The sequence below is a fragment of the Mixophyes fleayi genome, chromosome 1 (genome assembly GCF_038048845.1).
Source record: "Mixophyes fleayi isolate aMixFle1 chromosome 1, aMixFle1.hap1, whole genome shotgun sequence".
NCBI classification, from domain to species: domain Eukaryota; kingdom Metazoa; phylum Chordata; class Amphibia; order Anura; family Limnodynastidae; genus Mixophyes; species Mixophyes fleayi.
In genome coordinates, this window is record NC_134402.1 from 295,684,162 (window position 1) to 295,705,127 (window position 20,966).

At 41.3% G+C, this 20,966-nt stretch overlaps 1 protein-coding gene and 1 long non-coding RNA gene across 2 annotated transcripts in view; one reads left to right on the forward strand and one right to left on the reverse strand.

Moving 5' to 3' along the window:
* Positions 1–20,966, forward strand: part of LOC142108190 (uncharacterized) — a 75,518-nt gene that overhangs the window by 49,890 nt on the left and 4,662 nt on the right. The window lies entirely within an intron of this gene.
* LOC142108185 (G-protein coupled receptor 54-like) overlaps positions 12,976–20,966 on the reverse strand; it is an 85,480-nt gene continuing 77,489 nt past the window's right edge. Inside the window, exons 4-5 of the mRNA XM_075191809.1 lie at positions 13,858–14,096; positions 12,976–13,479 (exon numbers count right to left, since the gene is read on the reverse strand). Coding sequence (XP_075047910.1) covers positions 13,129–13,479; positions 13,858–14,096 — 590 coding nt within the window. The 3' untranslated portion in view covers positions 12,976–13,128. The remainder of the gene's footprint in view (positions 13,480–13,857; positions 14,097–20,966) is intronic.

Sequence of the window (20,966 nt, forward strand, 5' to 3'; positions counted from 1 at the left end):
TGGAGGAACAGCGAAAAGCCATCCACACTTACTCCACAAGCCATGACATTGGAAAAGGAGGGGGGATGTATTTTACTCAAGAGCAGTGGAGAATACTTTCCGTGTTGTGCAAGGTGCTGAAACCATTCAAAGTAGTCACCTATGAAGTTAGTTCAGATACTGCTAGCTTGAGTCAAGTGATTCCCTTAATTAGACTTTTGGAAAAGCAACTTGAGAAATTGAAGGAGGAGATGAAATAAAGTAATTACGGTAAGTATGTCGGACTTGTAGATCAAGTACTTTATTCCCTTCGCCAGGATCCAAGAGTTATCAAAATCTTGAAATCAGATCACTACATTTTGGCGACTGTGCTTGTTCCTCGGTTTAAGAGCTATGTTTTCTCTTTGTTTCCAACTGACCCAGGTCTGAAGAGATGCAACTAGCTCCTGGTGAGCAAGATGACAGCTCAAGTGTGACTTGACAGGACGGCGTCTCCTCCTTCAGTTTCTCACTCAACTGCTAATACCTCTGCCGTAACTCCACGTGATCCTACTATCAACATCCAAAGGATGGTGGAGATTATTTTCACGACAGCATAGAAATAGACACATCAGGCAGTCCCTTTACATACTGGGAGGAAAAAAAGAGAATTTGGAGACCCATATACCAACTCGCTTTGCACTGCCTAAGCTGTCCACACTCCAGTGTGTACTCAGAAAGAGTCTTCAGCACAGCCGGGAACCGTGTCAGTGATCGGTGTAGGAGGCTACTTCCTCAAAATGTGGAAAAGATGATGTTCATAATAATGAACTTCAATTTCCATGAGGAAGGTCTTTCCCGTCAATTACATAAAAATACTGAGACTTCTGTAATGGTGGATTCCAGCGGTGATGAATTAATAATGTGTGAGGATGATGTGCAAACTGATGAGGGTAAGGATGAGGCTGAGGATGATGACAACAACATCTTGCCACAGTAGAGTTCATTAACAGCACTGTTACTTTAGGTGCCTTGGATGTCTAAATAGACATGTATATGTATTACTTTCCTCTTGCTGATGTTTATTCAAGTGTTTGTAATCTGCACTCAGCGTCAGACTGGCCCACCGGGATACCGGAAAAATCACCGGTAGGCCCCGCTGCCCTACAGCCACACCCCCTTCTAGAAGTGGGCGGAGCCCATCCAGCTCACCTGGGGGTCGATGTCCTCTTCGGCGTCCCAGCTGTCCTCCTCGGCGTCCCCGCTGTCGTCCTCTGCGTTCCTGCTGCTGCAGATGACTGGCTGTCAGTGACAGGCAGTCATCTTTCACATAAGATCGCAGTTGCGATCATGTGACCTGCCCCCTCCTCCTGTCAGCTGACTGTCTGCTCCCTGAAGGACTAAGGACCAGAGAGGCTGCAGCAATGGGTAAGTAGATTATTTTCTTACAGGACTTGCAGTATGAGACATAATTCTTATATACATATATATATATATATATATATATATATATATATATATATATACACATACACATACACATACACATACACATACATATATACACACACATTTTATATATATATATATATATATATATATATATATATATATATATATATATATGTTATATACATATATATATACATACATATATATATATATATATATATATATATATATATACATATACATATACATATATATATATATATATATATATATATATATATATATATATATATACATATATACACATATATATATATATATATATATATATATATATATACATATATCTTTTATATGTGCTCTAGTTACTGGGAGAGCAGAGGCTGACTGCAGAGAGTATATATATATATATTAGTGTGTGTGTGAATTGAGAGCTCTATTCCATTGCATATGTAAATTGGAGGGCACTATTGCGGGTATAATGTGAATTGGGGACACTATTGTGGGCATAATATGAATTGGGGACACTATTGCGTGGTATATGTGAATTTCGGGAACTACTGTGGCATAACATTGGGGGCACTACTGTGTGGAGTAACATTGTTTGGGGCACTACTGTGTGACATAATATTGTTTTGGGGGCACTACTATGTGGCATAGGGGGGCTGCCTATCTATACTAAGCTATACTAAACTATAGTGAGGGGGGGGCTGCCTATGCTAAACTATAATTATTGGGGACTGCCTATGTTAAACTATAGGGAGGGGGCTGTACAGAGAAAACTATAGGGAGGGGGTGATGGGACCTTTAATTTAATGCTGGGGCTGTTTGGAGGGAGGGTAATAGGTTTATTTATTAAATGGGAATACTATTAATTTGATGTTGGGGTCGGTTGGAGGGAAATAGATCTATTTATCAAATGCGAGCACTAGTTCTTTAATGTTGAGGCTGGAGAGAGGCCTAATTATTAAATGTGGGTGCTGTTGATTTAATGGCAGGGAAGGTTGTCGTTTCTAAATGTACCCATTATTTTTTTCAAATAGGGCCCTCAACATTCCAGGATCCAGACAACCAGCAACTAAAGAAACCAGGAGCCACAGGTGATAAAAGTGACAACAACAGGTAGGGCAGTTTGTCAAATGTTCTGAATCTAGCGCAGGCTTGGCTAACCTGTGGTACTCCAGGTGTTGTTGAACTACAAGTCCCAGCATACCCTTCCAGCAATAAGCTGCTATATATTGGCAAAGCATGCTGGGGCTTGTAGTTTCACAACACCTGGAGTGCCACAGGTTAGCCAAGCCTAATTTTTGGTGACTTCTGCCCAATCTAAGGGGCAGGTCAAGACTGTATATGCTTTATACACACACTGCATTCTTTATATACTACAGTAAGGTGCTAGCTGTCCTTAGTGGATTGACCACTCCCCCTCTAGTGTCTGGTCCCGCCTCTATGATGGCTGACCACACTCCCTCTGGTGGGCCCCTAGTGTTGCAGTCCCCCGGTGGGCCCTTCATGCCCCAGTCCGACACTGTCTGCACTTCATGTCAAAAGTAACTATTATAATTTTGTGGGAATTGGGGCTGATTTGAAGCTCAGTGATGAACTTGCTTTTGCTGGGAGTTACAATGGCTCTTTTTAGTACATTATCTGGCACCCTGGATTGGTCTGGGTCTGATAAAAGCAGGCATCCCGGGGGATCAGCGCTCGTTGCCATGTATTAGCTGTAGAATTACCACAGTTATCCAAGAAACGGGTGGAGCGATAAAATGAACCATAACTGATTTCATGATCCAAGGACAATTCCATCTTACACCACTTTTCTTTTCTGTCACTGCTGTGTGACAATGTTTCCTAGATGTGCTAGAAACTGCCATGTGTTTGAGTCATTGCTCTGTCGCTTAGCATCCAGCCAGGTCACTTCAGTATTTGTCCAAAAGTGAATGAAAATAATATTGTGACCTGTGAGGTGGTCAAAATTGACTGCAAATGACTTGAAATTAGTGTTATTGAGGTTATTAATAATAATGTAGGGAAAAAAAGAGCAAAATTATGTGATTTTAACATATTTTAGCAATTTTTCTAAAATATACAGATTCAAAACCAAAATGCGAAGTTAATCCAGATCCAAAGCCAAAACCAAAACCAGAACACGGGTGTCAGTGAATATCTCTAATAGGAACAGCATATACTGTAATTAAATTAAAATGAATAGGATGCACACTAGATTAATGGATACTATTTTACAGTAACATGTAAACCTTTGTCTAAAAGCAGCCGTGTCCAGCTCAGACCCTAATTATTTTGCTGCATGATGAAACAAGAAGAAAATATTTTGAACGTGTCAGGCAGGAGGTTGCTGCAAATTTGTCACTCATAAGATATTTTACCTTTGCTTGTTTCCACGTGTCAATGTATTCATTTTGAGCATTATCATGGTACTTGAAAGCAGAAAGATATTTATTTACTGTAATTTTCATGAAATTCATATGTGCAGAACGCATCCTGGTTATGTCCCAGCCAATGTGATATTGTACAGAGAATTCATGATAGGAAACCTTTCAAAGTAGTCAAATGAAGTATCATTTAAGCACAAACTATACGTAATATATTACAATGAACAATTAATCACATTTCAGATAAAAAAGTGAACAGCATAAAATATCTTCTAGAGTTTATTTCCTAGTCTTGGTTGTACCCGAGGTCCGTATAGTTCTAGTATTTTGAAATTCTTTACTAATTGTACATCTTCAGCACTTATAAAATCCCTTAAATCATACTTGCCAACTCTCCTGGAATGTCCGGGAGACTCCCGAAATTCGGGTCAATCTCCCGGGCTCCCGGGAGAGCTGGCAAATCTCCCGCATCCCGCTGCAGCCACCGCTTAATGACACGATTCAGTCAGAATCGCGGCATTTTGGCCCTGCCCCCCGCGACAAAACGACATTTTCGTCACAGGGGGCGGGGCTAAAATGACGTGATTTGTCTTGCCCGCCCGCCCCCTCCCGCCCTCCAGTCACGCCCATCTCCCGGAATCAGAGTACAGAAAGTAGGTAAGTATGCCTTAAATTCACCAAAATGGTTATGTTTTCTAAAGCACTGGCAATATTATGAGAGACATAACTCAATACATGTTAATATGCTTTATGAAAGATAAGGTTACATTTTATATGGCTTTGTGTTGCCATGACTGCACAGAATAAGTGCTCTTGTCATTAGACAGTCACTAAAGTAAGAAACACATTGTTAGAATAACCATCATATACAAGAGTCCTCCATGAGAACAGTAGTATGACCTATAGTTATTTCAGATCCAGTTTAGCTTTGATTTTCACCTCTAAGTGCATTTTATGTTACATTATCTATAAGTACATCTTCAAGGATAATGTTTTACCCTGAGTGTGACATGATCCCTCTGGTTGGTTTCAGGGTGAGGCAGACGGAAACATAGATAAGAGAGATATATATGCTCTGTTCACACTTAAAAGTTACCTTCTTCCTTTTTCAGTATTTCTGATAAGTCAGCTCTCACTATGATGATACATTTTCAAAGATTTGTAAGATTTGTTAAAAGGCATAAAAACCTTTTCCTAAAAATATTTGTTTAGGAAAAGGATGCGTACAGGATTATTTTTTGTATATAAATGACTCATTTTAATATTTCTACTGCCTCTTTTAATCTTAAACTCCTACATATTGCCTTTGCTAAACCTTTCCCTACAACCCCATTTCCACTAACTAAGCCCTGTTCCGGCTGCTATTTTCACCCTCCACCCAGATGCTAGTTTAAAATCTTCTCTAGTTGTCTAACCTTATTTTCTTCCAGCACAACTGTACCATGTCCTTTAAGGTTCAGCATGTAACTACTGTAGATAGAGAATATCAGGGGCAAACGCAGGATTCGAGGAGGGGGGTTTCCGTGCCATGATACAAGTGGGCATGTCCAATATGTGTAGGGGCGTGGCTACAAACACACACCGTGTCAAACACACAGATATGTAAACTGCCCCATACACAGACAAGCACAGACACACACACACACACACACACACACACACAGTATCAAACACACAAACATGTAAGCTGTCACATACACACACATACATAAACACACAAACATGTAAACTGTCACATACACACACACACATACATAAACACACACATACATAAACACACAAATATGTAAGCTGTCACATACACACACATACATAAACACACAGGATTAAACACAGATATGTAAGCTGTCACATACACACACACACACACACACACACACACACACACACACACACACACACACAGATATGTAAGCTGTCACATACACATACATACACACACAGATATGTAAGCTGTCACATACACATACATACATACATAAACACACAGATATGTAAGCTGTCACATAAACACACAGATATGTAAGCTGTCACATACACACACAGATATGTAAGCTGTCACATACACACACACACACATAAACACACAGATATGTAAGCTGTCACATACACACACATACATAAACACACAGATATGTAAGCTGTCACATACACACACATACATAAATACACACATACATAAACACACAAATATGTAAGCTGACATATACACTGACAAACACAGACTCACACACACACAATCTTACCTTCTTCTGCTGCTGCCTCCTGCATAGCACCCATTCTGGCCCCGTGGGAGGAAGGGGCAGAGACAAACTGCCGGCAGAGAGCTGTGCTCTCACAGCAGGGGAATGACTGGGAGAGTATTGCAATCAGTAGTGGCTGGTCCCGGGAGCATACAACACCCCTGGTAGGACAGGGGTTTCTGGGGACTAGGAAACCCCCCCTGGGTGCGCCCCTGGATATAGCAAAGGGAAATCAGCCAAGTTCTCCAAAAACTCCTGCACCAACTTCTCAGCCACTTATTAGCCTCCCTAAGCTCTCACTGTCTTTCACATGTAGCATGTATCTCTTTTAATCTTGATGTGGTCTTTTCCACATCCAAGTGTTCCGTTTCCAAAATAATTTGTACTTTTGGTTGTGGAGTGCCTGCCGATCTCGTCTGTCTGTTTTTATTTCTGCGTTCCACTGTGGAGCGCACATCGGTTTCTAGATAGCGCTGTATCTGCAAAATTAGTTCTTCAGTGTGTTCTCTTGCAAAGCATATAGATGTCTAATACTGGTGTTCTCGTGTTCCGTTTTTAAAGTAATAAGCACTTCTGATTGTCAAATGCCTGTCAATAGTCTATATCAGCGGTGGCCAAGCAGTCAAAGACCAAGAGACTAAAAATATCTATAGGTACCACAAAGAGCCAACTTTACCTTTTGTATGTATGTACATATACATACATATACCCACTATAAACATGTGCATATATACCATACACACATACATTGGAAATATAATACATTTTACAATATCTTGCTAAGCGAAAAAGAAAATATCCAACACATTGCCAAAATGTTTAGAAAAATCATCAAATCGGCACAAATCTGCACTGCACAGCTCTTACTTCGCTGCTGTGTACAGTGGAGGAGGGTTTAAAGGACTACTTATAGTCTCTTCACAGTAGCTCACACTGCTATTGCATCCACAATCCCTCAGACTTCTTACTGTGCTCCTCTGACCTCTTTACATGACATCTGATCTCCCCATATGTCCCTTACATGCCCATCAGACCTCCCCACATGCTATCACACCTCTCCTTATGCCATTATACCTCCCCATATGCCTTTTACATGCCCATCAGATCTCTCTATGTGCCCCTTAAATACCATCCGTCCTCTCCACTTGCCGCTTACAAGCCTATCAGATGTCCGTTACATGCCCATCAGACCTCTCCACATGCCATCACACCTCCCCACATGTCCCTTACATGCCATCAGATGTTCTTTACATGCCCATTACACCTCGCCAAATGCCATTATATCTCCCCACATGCCTCTTAAATGCCATCAGACCTCTCCAATACCCCTTAAGTACCATCATACCTTCCCACATGCCCCTTACATGCCCATCAGCCTCCCCACAGCCATCAGGCATCTTAACATGCCCCTTACATACCATCAGACCTCCCCACATGCCCCTTACATGTCATCAGACCCCCCACATATCATCAGATCTACTCAAATGACATTACATCTCCTTACATGCCATCAGATCTCACATGTCCCTTACTTACCTCTTCCACCTCCCACCCTTAGCCACTGGAGCCTGCGCACACGAAGGAGGAAGATCACACTATACATGCTCCTCCTTCTTCCCTGATTTGATTGTCTGTGGGACTGTGGCTTCTCTGGTTCAGGTGAGCAGCAGTACTTTTCTAAAATCTGCCCTTGCCAGCGCCTGGGACATTATACTTCTTTGATGCTCCTAGCCAGGAGCCACATTTCAAAACTCAAAGAGCCGCATGTGGCTCTAGAGCTACTGGTTGGCCATCGCTGGTCTATATGGTTAACTTAACATGGATAAATCTGAGCTCGGGTTTTAGGGGCCAGTGTATTGCACTACATTAAGCAGCTAGGATTACAAGACAATCCCGTGTCTTGTTAATATGCAATGTAACAAGTTGACCAATGCAGCGCTATATGGAGTGATATAGATCTATCTGTGTGTGATGCCCAGCTAGTATGACACACGCCACCCCCTTGAGAAAAGAAAGTCACATGGTGATGAAATTTGTTGGGTATCCCCACTAACAGATGTCACACAAACAGGAAGTGACCGGATGCGTTCCACTCTGGAACACAAGCCGAAGATTGCTACAATTGGAGTCTGTATGTTCTCTCCATGTTTGCGTGGGTTTCCTCCGGGTGCTCCGGTTTCCTCCCACACTCCAAAAACATACTAGTAGGTTAATTGGCTGCTATGAAAATTGACCTTAGTCTCTCTCTCTTTGTGGTCTGTGTGTGTATGTTAGGAAATTTAGACTATAAGCTCAAATCGGGCAGGGACTGATGTGAATTAGTTCTCTGTACAGGGCTGCGTAATCAGTGGCGCTATATAAATAAATGGTGATGATGAATACCAGCCGACAGCCTGTTCCAGAAGCACCTTTCAACATTTTCAGAGTAGACTACAAGAGGATACAAACCACGATATTGCAAGTATTAAGGCAAGAGCCCAGCCTTTATTTTAAGAAACGTTTTTTTAACTTATGGTTGGACTTTTGAATGGACTAAATTTGAAGTGCTTTATTTGAATTTTATCAAGTGGGACTACTAACGGACTATTGAATTATCATTACACAGCCTAGTTATATAGAATCCTTATAGTTTTTTGCGGTGAACGATATTTATGCTCACTCTGTCTACAACGGAGAATTTATAACCTTAGTTTTTGAATATTTGAATTTATCACTGTAATCTACCTGGTTTTATGTTTGCAATGCAACATTACATTTTATACAGTTAGTAGTCTGCTGACAAATACAATTTGTTTCCATCCAATCGGAATACACACCTACAAGGTAACCACCATAATACCATATACAGGTGTAATTTTATTTTCATATGTTGTACTAGCTGGGCATCATACACAGATAGATCTATATCACTACCTATAGCACTATATTGGTCAACCTGTCAATAGTCTGTCTGTTATTTTTCCTGCATTCCATTGTGGAACACACAGCAATGCCACCACAATGCTGTTTTTTCAGTGTGCTCATTGGTCAGGTGTGTAGATGTCTGTCACGAATAGGGGTCTTATTCCTGTTTACACCACTCGTTGGTACCATATCACCGTACATCTCCCTCCTGGTCGACTGCAGCATTCTATTCTGGGAAATGCGTGACGTTTATCTGCAGTACTGGAGGCTGCCAACTTGGGTGAGACATTTGCTTAACATCCTGCTGAGTCTGAACACCTGATCTCATCCACCAATTGGCTTCCTCTGCAGACTATAAGAGTCTCCTCCTACACTCAGCAAATTGCCAGTGCAACACTTTCCTAGTCCCTGGTTCCATACTACCACAGTTGCTGTTGGTTGCTGCTTCTATCCTGTCTGCTGTATACAGATCTTAACCATCATCCTTCGTGGGAATTCATCTTCACCCTGTTTGCTGTTCTATGGATTTCTGCCATTAAATCTCTGAGAGAGTTCATCTTCATCGAGTATGCTGTTATATGAACTGCAAACCATTAACCCTTTGTGTGAATTCAGCTTCATCTTGTTGCTGTTATATGAACTGCAAACCATAATCTATTTGTGTGAAATTAGCTTCATCTTGTTGCTGTTATACGAACTGCAAACCATTAACTATTTGTGTGAATTCAGCTTCATCCTGTTGCTGTTATATGAACTGCAAACCATTAACCCTTCGTTTGAATTCAGCTTCATTCTGCCTGCTGAAATAAATACTTTGGTTATTTATCCCTCGTGTGGATTTACCTTCATTCTATCAGCTTGTGTACAGATTTCAGCTTTTATCTTCTATGTGGATCCTCCTCTCATCAATCTATTCCTGTCTCTCCTACTGGCTATCTGTGGTAGTAGGTTGTTGCTCTGAGTCATCCACCTTCTGGAGCCATTTCTGTGTCTCTGGGTACTGACTTTCAGTTCAAGGCCTAAACCAAGTTCTGAGTTGTCCTGGGCCAGTTCCAGGCTTTGTCTGTTCAGGAGGTTACCACCCCTGTATATCCTCTGCCTGAGTTCTGAGTCTTCCCAGTCCCAATTGTGGTACTCTATTTTTCTGAGTCTCTAAGTTCTTGGAGATACTGAGTCTCTGGTCGTGGGTTCAGGTCCCCCCTGTTCCTTTGTCCAGGTTCTAGTCCATCAGCTCCAGATTCCAGGCATTTATTTCAGTTCGGAGTCCAGTCTAGCATTCCTCCTCCTAACTTCCAGTATACGGGATTAGAACAAGCTCTATGAGCAAGGCATTCATCCGACCTGCCAGTTTCCACTACACTCCTGCCACAGCTAACCCCAGGGGTCCCGAGACGGATCCCAGAAACCCTATTGCCAATACTTGTTGAAGTGTATCTCTGCCCAACGCATTTCAGCTAATTCATAGCTTTCCTCATCACTAACAGGCACTCCATAACCAGAGTGCAGATTATTTTGAGAACGGAACACAAAGATTTCAGAACAATACTACATACTGGTGACTCATTAACATTGGATGCAGCGGAGTACCGGGAGAAGACCACATCAAGGGACATATTTATTAATTAAATTGGTTTCACCTTGTTAATTATCATCTGTCATTGTTGCAATTTTTTGGCCCATTTAATAAAAAAAATCATTCTGAGTCAGCATTTACGATATGAGGCTGTCCCAGTGATGATTTCACCTACCATAAAAGTCCTGTTGTCTGTCTCTTCTCTCCAGTCACTATGGCAAAGTTGCTTTTCGCATTCATGACCTAAGGCCTATAGACATATTTGTGATATTGACTGGAGGGAGACCAGGTAAGCTGCGGTGAGGGATAGAAAGATCTGTCAACCACAATGCTTTCCCTATAGGCTTCAATGGCTAATGCCATCTTCAGATGGCGTCAGCCGTCGGGGACAAGTTCTGAAAATATTTGAATTTCTGAACTTCGTAAATCACACAAAATAACAGTCCCCATTAAAACCTATGGGGACTGCTTTTGCATACAATAACAATGGGACCATTGTTATTTATAGCAATAGGATCGCAGCAGATATCAGAGATATCTGCTGCGATCCTATTGTTATAGATAACAACGGTACTTAATATTGTGGTTATAAGAGTAGACAATTGCAGTTTCAGTGGATTTTCTATTCTTACGAGTTTGGTAAATAGGCCCCTAAAAGAGAACTCATAACCACCAATGGATAGTCAACTACAATCAATTTAGGGGTAAGGAACTTTATTTACCTACATACTGGCTACCACAAGACATTTTGACTTGATTGTGATTCACCCTGCCATGGGACATTTAATGAACATTATTAGGGATACCACCCTGCCATTTAATAGAGCTTATATGCACTAACAATATAGGGTGTAGCACTGTAGTTTTATTTTTCATTTATCAATATAATTTGGAGTTAGAACACCTCCATACTAAAGCCGCTTCCCATATACATTAAAAAATCAGATCCCAGAATTCCTTAAGTGCAGGGTACCCTCCTTTATATTACATAGAAGAGCATATATAACAATAATAAGTTCTGTTTTAGACATGTTGAGTTTGATAAAGCTCTGGGACATTCATGAGGAGGTAGCCGAGAGGCAGTTGGATATGCGAGAGAAGAGAGAAGAGAAGAGGAGAGGGGTAGAGAGTTACATTTTGGAATCATCAGTGTAGAGGTTATACTGGAGATCGAAGGAGCTGATTAGATTACCAAGGTGTCACGGCTAGCAGGTAACTGAGGCCTACTTACTGGTTTTGCACCACTAAGCAAGGAGGCGCAGAGCCTAATGTGCCCTTGGTTTTCGCCAGGGACCCCTGCAAGAAAATTTGGGGTTAGCTGCAGGGACATGCAGTTCACGGCCCTCCAAATTAGCCAAGTAATAGGAGAATAGTCAAGCAATCCGAGGTCAGGCCGTGCGGGCAGTGAGGTACAACAGTCAGGCTGAAGCGTAGTCAGGAAGCCAAGGGTCAAACCAGAAAATCTATAAATGCAGAAGGAGATCCAAGAGGAAGGTCAGGGGAAGCCAAGTCTGGAGCCGGGGAATCAGTCAGATTGCTCCAGTGTTCCTGTTTGCTCCCAAGCAATGTTGGGACCCCGCAGGTTAAGTGCTTATTTCAACACTTCACCTGCGGGGTCTCGACATTGCCGCTTTAAATGAACAGTTATCTAGATCGCACTGTTCAGTGACGACCAAATCAAGTGCCGGAGATGTCTGTGTTCGGAATTACCTGCGGTGAGCATCATCCAGCGATCGGAAATGTGCAGCGTCTCTTTGTAGGCAAGTCTGTTTACATTGATGTAGTTTTCTTTTCTAATCGGTGTTTCTTTGCAGGTATCCTGGTTGTCAGGGTTGAGATACTCAGAAAAACATACCCAACCCTTCTCCTCAGCATCACCGGTCTCTCGCTGGGTTCCAGAGTCTCCATCTTAGAACTCTCACACTTTTGAGTATAAGCTATATTTACATTGACTAGCAACCACAATAGGCAGAACTTGGATCCAGGTGGAAAAAGTAGTCAATCTGCTTCACTCGAATAGGTTATAGTTGAAGGGGTATAACACTCATATGCAAACTGAACAGTCTAAGACAGTGGGCACACTCTTTCACACATTCCACACAAGAGGCATGACATTCACTTAGGAGGCATTACACGCATGCAAATTTTGCAAAGAGATAGAGTATACACAATCACATACATATGCATAAACAGTCGAAATTACACACTTGCACACGAACACAAAGCATCTAGTCGCAGTTTTTTATACTAGTTTTAACTAGTCATTCTTATACGCATTGCATAGCAACTCTATTTTTTATGTAATTTGATTGTGTTTACTAACATATAAAAAAACCTTACATATGATGCATTTAAAGAACATGAAAAAACATACAAAAAGTCAACAATAATAACTTAATACTCATAATGCATAAAATACGCAAATACTTTGCAAAATAATACACATGCATAGTTTACACATAAAGAATGATCATTTCTGAAAATGTGTTGAATAATCATACATTATCTTTGATCCCCCAAATTATTTAGTTGTCTTTGTTAACAGTACAAAAAAGGTAATGATCCTTATTCGTCACAGTACCACAAGCATTGTGGCCATTGTCTGTCAGGTTCCTGATGACACAAAGTGCATCTCTGTATTACCAGCTGCTCCATTGATGCCCTCAACTCTTGGCTTGAAGATGAAAGGAAAAGCTTTCTTGAAAGACTTCCTGAAGTTTGCCCCCATGAAAGTATACACAATTGGATTAACAGAGGAATTGGAATAGCTCATGCAGTGTGCAAATATTTTCAATTTGTAGGTTTTATAGCTTTTCTCAAAACTGGAATCAAACGCTTGGAACAAAATGAATAGCTGGATTGGTCCCCAGCAAATGGTGAAGAGTAGAACGACCACCACCACCATCTTGGATATTTTTGCTCGCACGGCTTCGGATCTTTCTGCCAAGAGCTGAACCTGAAGGAAGCAGGACAAATTCTAAAAATGCATCCAGGACTTCAATGATACGTAGCAAAAGTCAAATACCATGTTTTATAACTAGATCTGTGGACAATTATTTACCCACATGTGAATGGCAAAACTGCATATATGCATTAATTGGGTGTAGGGTTGACAGACTATAATTTCACACATAACCAATATCAGTCAAATGGAATTTCCATTCTGGGAAATAAAATAAATGTGATTTTCATTGTTCAGGAAAACTGTTTAGGGTGTGGGGATTGATGGTACCAACAAGGGATGTCAGTTGGATGGAATAGATTGCAGAAGGTGACTTCTGAATGGAAGGTGCCAATGTATGCCCTTTCTTCTGAATATAGTATTCTGGCTTACCTGATAATTATTATCGATGGGCTCCACGACAGGCCTGCTCATCCTTTTCAGCATGAAAGCATAGCATACACAAATAGTTAGCAGTGGTAAAAGGTAAACTGCCAGAAATGTGTATAATATGAAAGCTTTCTGATGAACAACTGTTGGAAAGGCTTCTATGCAGTACGTCTGCGGTCCATACCAGTATCCAGTACTCAGTTTTTGGTACATTGCAAATGGAATGGATACAACAAAAGAGCCTGTTAACAATTAAAAAATAACAAATGTAAACACAGTGAAATCTAGTTATCAGATGCAAATTATATCTAAGTAGACAATGCATTATGTAGTATGTAACAGGAAGTCATATATTTAAGTGTATCTATGCAAAATAATTTTTTGACTGCAATTTGCTTTATAGATTCAAATGCAGGCGTAGGTTGTTGCCTGGTTACTAGCTACAATGGTCATTATTCTACAGTGGCAATTGCTAATCAAGTCAAAAGATCTATTATTTCACACACACATGCACACATTTGCTTGCTATTTGTGATTAAATAGAAAGTTAAAGTCAAAGCACATATAATATATATATATATATATATATATATAATTTTATTAAATATGAGCGGTTCGGATTTGGAGAAATCTAACTGATCCGAGAGTTGGGGTGCCAAGTAGAACCAAATCATGACTCGATTCTTTGTACGAAAATCGAATGTTAAAACAAGACAAAATGTAATTTACGGGAACATATACATATATATTATAAACAATGTTAACATCAAAGAAAATTCAAAGCAAATGACAAAAAAGGCAAAATTGTAAAGCACCAAACAGGGGAAGGATATTGAAAATACTTTTAATTTTCCCCAGTCTTAGATTTAAGAGGACTAGGGTTGCCAGGGGTGGCAAAATTTAACCATTGTTGAAGAAAACTCATACACCAAGTAAAGGAAGTTTCTATACTCTAATGAGGACAAGACTGAACTTTGTGAAGCTTGGTGGTGGGAGTTTAATTGTTTGATGAGGCTTCTCTGATATGGGGACTGGAAAATTTGTCACACCCAGGAAATGGATGGTGCAATATAAAAACAATTCTTAAAGGCAATTCTGCTTGTTTAAAATTCATGTAATGCCCGCCTGAGTGCTCAGGTCTCTGACAGGCACCCAAAGGGTAATAAATATGCTCTTCTCACCTCTCTCTTTGTGAGGTGCCTCCACCTGAGTCTTCTTGTTAGATTTCCACCACCAGGAGTCGAATAGGGAGACTCCTTGAGCCCAACACCAAGCTATACTATATACTATACTTCAACATAGTTCTAAGTGATTGAAGAGATCTTAAAGTATATTTATTAGAGTTGAACAAGATCAAAACCCCTCTTAAAGCTAAGGAACGGAAGTTAGGTTACGACAAGATTAACTGTTCAATAAACCAATATAAATGATACAGAGTTCACAAATAGAAAATAAATTGCCAATAATATATATTATGTTAATATATATATTAAAATTGGCAATATTATTCACTAGTTAGATAATATAATAATACCTTACTTTAATAGTCTATAGTCTATCCTGAGTATGTTGTGTGCACTGGTTGATATGAGAATATTGGTAACCCGGGTTATTATATAAATTTTCTAGCTCGTTGGAGGACACAAAGTAAAGGTAGATATAAAGATGTCACCTTTCAATGAGGTGAACAGCAGGTGAACCATATAAAACACATTTTCAAATTCAGAGTACCTCTGACTCTGTCACATGATGTAATCTGCACTAGGATAAGTGCAAAAGTAGTTACAGTTACTCCTTCTGTATGATTGAGATATATATATATATATATATATATATATATCTATATCTATATATATGTGTATATATATATATATATATATATATCTATATCTATATATCTAAATCTAAATCTTTATCTATAAATATATGAATGATAATGATCTCAATCTAAATTTTACATTTAAGACGGATACTAAATGTATAGATTTCTTGGATCTTGATTTGGAGATTAATGATGGAGTGATTGAGACAAGTACACATATTAAGGAAGTGGATAGCAATAGTTATGTCTATTATGAGAGCTGCCACCTGCAAAAATGGAAAGACAATATACCGGTCTCCCAACTAACTAGAATTAAGAGAAACTGCTCTAAGGAAGAAACTTTTAAATTGCAATCGAAAATATATCTAGATAGATTCAGGGAACGTGGGTACCCTGAGAATCTACTGGATGTTGCTTCTGAGAAAGTTGGGGGGAAAAATAGAGAAGAGATCTTAACATACAAGCCCAAGGATTTAGATAGGAGAGATATGGTCCCATTTATAACTGAATTTAATATAGATGAGAAAAGGATTAGACATATTATGAATAAGCATTGGAATGTTATTAAAATGGATCCGATTCTAGGGGCAGAACTCGCTGATAAACCGGATATTGTATTTAGAAGGACGAGAAATTTGAAAACAATGCTGGCGCCTAGTTTACTAATGAATAAGGTGGAATTAGGGAGAGGGGAGACTTTTCTGTCTAATTTTAGTAATGGCTTTGGGAAATGCACAAGATGCAATGTCTGTAAATGGGTTGACCCTTGTAATAGAGTTTTCTTTGACTCCACTAACACTAAGGAGTATAAGATAAAAGGGAAAATTAATTGCCTGACCACTTTGGTGATTTATATAATAGAATGCCCATGTAAGCTGAAATATATTGGTAAAACCAAGAGGATGCTAAAAATTCGGATACAAGAGCATGTGAGGGCAATTAAGAGTAAACTGGATACACATGCAGTTTCTAAGCACTTTGCACTTTTTCATAATGGTGATCCCTGTTGTATGAGATTTAAAGCTATAGAGCACATGGTGTTAGGATCCAGGGGAGGAGACCTTGCCAGGAAACTGGCTTGTAGAGAAATGTACTGGATCTTTAAATTAGGTACACTTGAACCTTTGGGTCTCAATGAGGCTTTTGAAATAGCCCCTTTTATATAAATGTATTAATCTACTGTCGCTCACCGGACTGTGAGTGATACTTCTCGTGTGTTTAGGAGCCGTGGCCGTCCGCCATCCTGGGGGTCTGCGCATGTGCAGCCCTTTTCAACCTTCAGTTCATGTTCCTTTTGGTTGGTTGGCTGATCGGGCGGCGCTCCCTATTTGAAGCGCCTGGGGTCGGTGCCTCGTTGCCTGGTCTTGGAGTCTCATTCCCCATGAGCCTCTGAAGGTGTTCCTGTGTTTCCTCGTGTGTTCAGCTCCTGCTGATTCCTGTTGTTCGTTTGTGGTTTCCAGACCACTTCATCTTCCCTGTGTTTCATCGTGACTGCACCAGCTGATTCCTATCCGCTGCCTCTGTGCTACTTCAGTTTGCAGTCCACTTCAACTCTCCTGTGTTTCATCGTGACTGTACCAGCTGATTCCTATCCGCTGCCTCCGTGTATCTACAGTATCCTGCTCACTTCAGCTCTCCCGTGTTTCATCGTGACTGCACCAGCTGATTCCTATCCGCTGCCTCTGTGTATCTACAGTATCCTGCTCACTTCAGCTCTCCCGTGTTTCATCGTGACTGCACCAGCTGATTCCTATCCGCTGCCTCCGTGTATCTACAGTATCCTGCTCACCTCAACTCTCCCGTGTTTCATCGTGACTGCTCCAGCTGATTCCTATCCGCTGCCTCCGTGTATCTGCAGTTCCCTGCTCATCGCTACCCTCCAGTACTCCTCGCGTCTGCAGCCAGCTGATCCGCTCTCCGTGCTTCTACAGTGTCTCCGCTTGTGTCAACTCGCCTGTCTGCATTGGATCAACGCCCCGCTGCTTTCATATCGTCTAGATCATCTCTACTCTTCAGTGTTCTCCAGGTGTCCAGTTCTATATACTACTGCTTCCTGAGTATTTGTTTCTATCCCTGCTGGTTCACCTACCTGTGCGCTGCACCTACTAGATTACCGCTTCTACCCTCCTGGGACTTCGTATCCTGCCGGCCTCCCGCCGTCCAGGTATCTCTGCACTTCTGTCTGACAGCCTGCTCTCCTGAACCACGGTATGCATACTTCTCATTCACTGTGCTGGTGTATTGCATATCTTGCTGGACTGAGTTGTTCTCCTCTGGAGTTTACTATCCGCTGAGACTATTGCCATCATTTGACTGTGTTACCTTTTGCCTGGATAGTTCTTGTGACTTTGTATTATTGTGCAGTGCTGTTCAGTCATTACTATATTGTGCATATCATCGTGGGATCAAGTTCAGTGTGCCCGTGTATACTCTGCATTGCATTTCTCTCCCCGTGCTCCTCCTCACATATATATTCAGTGGTACAACTTGCTAGAGGCAGACCACTGTTCCCTGTTTCCTGAGTCACCTGTTTCCGTATCCTTTCACATAGCAGTGGTACAACATGCTAACGCAGACCACTGACTTCCCGGATACCTCCACCCGGATTCCATTCCTTCACCTAGACAGCGGTACAACTTGCTAATGCAGACCGCTGACTCTCATCACCTCCTCGTTACTTCTGGACATTCCTCCTCACTATAGCAGTGGTACAACTTGCTATCCGCAGACCACTGACTACCCTCACGTTTCCCTGTTCCATTCAGTTCCTCGTGTACTATTATTACATATTACCAGTGCTGCTAGTCATAGACTTTTCACGAGCATTCTCTACCATCTGCTGTCTCCTGTTCCGTGATCACCCCGCTACCAGAGTACCATATTATCACCTATACTGCTCTGGTAAGTCCATCATCTGGTGATCCCTGGGTAAAGACTCCTAGTGCCCGTGACAGTAAGATCAGGCCATGACAGACCCAGATTCGGAACCTACAGCTAAAGAGATGCTGCAGCATCTGGTCACCCGTATGGAGCAACAGGATGCTCGCCAACAGCTGTTAGTACAATGTTACCAGGCGTTAGCCTCCCAAGGAACATCTGGACAGAATATCACAGCTAATGCTGATGCTCCTGTGCTTTCCTCCGTTTCCCCAGTGCCATCCCAGGTGTCTACGGCTTCCACGCTTCACCTGCTTACTCCGTCAAAGTATGATGGAGACTCCAAAACTTGTAGGGGTTTTCTCAACCAATGCTCTGTTCATTGTGAGCTCCAACCTCAAATTTTTTCTACCCATCGTTCCAGAGTGGCCTATCTTATTTCATTGTTTTCTGGACAAGCTCTCGCATGGGCTTCCCCTCTGTGGGAAAGAAACGATCCGTTATTACAGGATAGTGCCAAATTTATTTCCACGTTCCGAAGTGTATTCGATGAACCAGGTCGTGTCATTTCCGCTGCATCCAGCATTCTCCGTTTACGTCAGGGTTCTCGTACAGTAGGACAGTACGTCATTCAATTTAGGATATTAGCCTCTGAGCTTCAGTGGAAAACTGAAGCGCTAATTGCCGCCTTCTGGCAGGGGCTCTCCGATAAAATTAAAGATGCACTGACTACTCAAGAACTACCTACTTCCTTAGAAGATTTGATTTCTCTTTGTCATCGAGTAGACATGAGATTCCGTGAAAGGGAGTCTGAAAAAACAACTTCAGTTAAAGCACCTCTTCGTTCAACTTCTCAACTTCGTCCAGCTTCATCTCCTGCGATACCCATGGAGATAGGACGCTCCAAATTAACTACTGAGGAGAGGAACCGAAGAGTAAAGAATAGACTTTGTATCTATTGTGCTGATTCCACACATATGCTCAATTCATGCCCTAAAAAATCGGGAAATGCCAGGCCCTAACTAGTTCTGGAGAGGTGAAGTTAGGGTCCCTGGAGTCCTCTCCATGTTCTACGAAATTAAAAGTCTGCGCTTTTGATGTCTAAATTTCCTTCGCTACCAAATCCTTTGAGTCCCAAGCATTTTTTGATTCTGGAGCTGCGGGAAATTTCATTTCTAAATCCCTAGTGAATCAATGGTCCCTACCAGTGATTACCCTGAAGACACCAATTACTGTGACTGCTATTGATGGATCACATCTTATCAATGGTCTCATCAGCCAGAGTACGTCTCCAGTAACGCTTCAGATTGGTGTGCTACACCAAGAAGAAATTTCCTTTTTAATCCTTCCTGTTACTACAAGTCCGATTGTTTTAGGCCTTCCATGGCTTCAGTGTCATTCTCCCCAGATTGACTGGCGCACTCCTCAAGTTACGTCTTGGGGAGCTGAATGTCACCATCGTTGTCTCTCCCAAGTCGTTCCTCTTAAAATACAGCAATCTTCCATTTCACCTTCCTCACCGGGACTCCCTCCTCAGTATGCTTCATTTGCCGATGTTTTTGATAAAACTCAGTCTGAACGTCTTCCTCCTCATCGTTCATGGGATTGTCCGATTGATCTTCTACCTGGCAAGACTCCTCCTAGGGGTCGTGTGTATCCACTTTCGTTACCCGAAACTCAAGCTACATCTGAATACATCCAAGAAAATCTCCAGCGTGGATTTATCCGACCTTCTACTTCTCCCGCTGGAGCCGGGTTCTTTTTTGTAAAAAAGAAGGATGGATCACTACGCCCCTGCATAGATTTTCGTGGACTTAATGCCATTACTATTAAAAATCGGTTACCCCTTTCTCTGATTACTGAGTTGTTTGATCGGATTAAGGGAGCTCGGATCTTTACCAAGTTGGATCTTCGTGGTGCCTACAATTTAATTAGAATCAGGTCCGGTGACGAATGGAAGACAGCTTTCAACACCAGAGATGGGCATTATGAATATTTAGTGATGCCCTTCGGGTTATGCAATGCACCAACTGTTTTCCAAGGCTTCATTAATGAGATCTTCCGGGACTTGTTATATGTATGTGTCGTCGTTTATCTGGACCACATATTGATCTTTGCACAGGACCTGCCGTCCCATCACCAACATGTGGCAGAAGTTCTTTCCAGACTCCGGAGAAATTCATTATTCTGCAAATTAGAAAAATGTTCATTCGAGTTGCCCCAGATTCCATTTCTGGGTTATATTGTCTCCGGAGTTGGCCTGCAAATGGATCCAGAAAAGGTGAATGCTGTGTTACATTGGCCTCAGCCAACTACTCTTCGTACCATTCAGCGTTTTTTAGGTTTTGCCAATTACTATAGACGCTTCATTCAAGACTTCTCTTCAATTGCATCTCCTATTGTGGCCCTGACT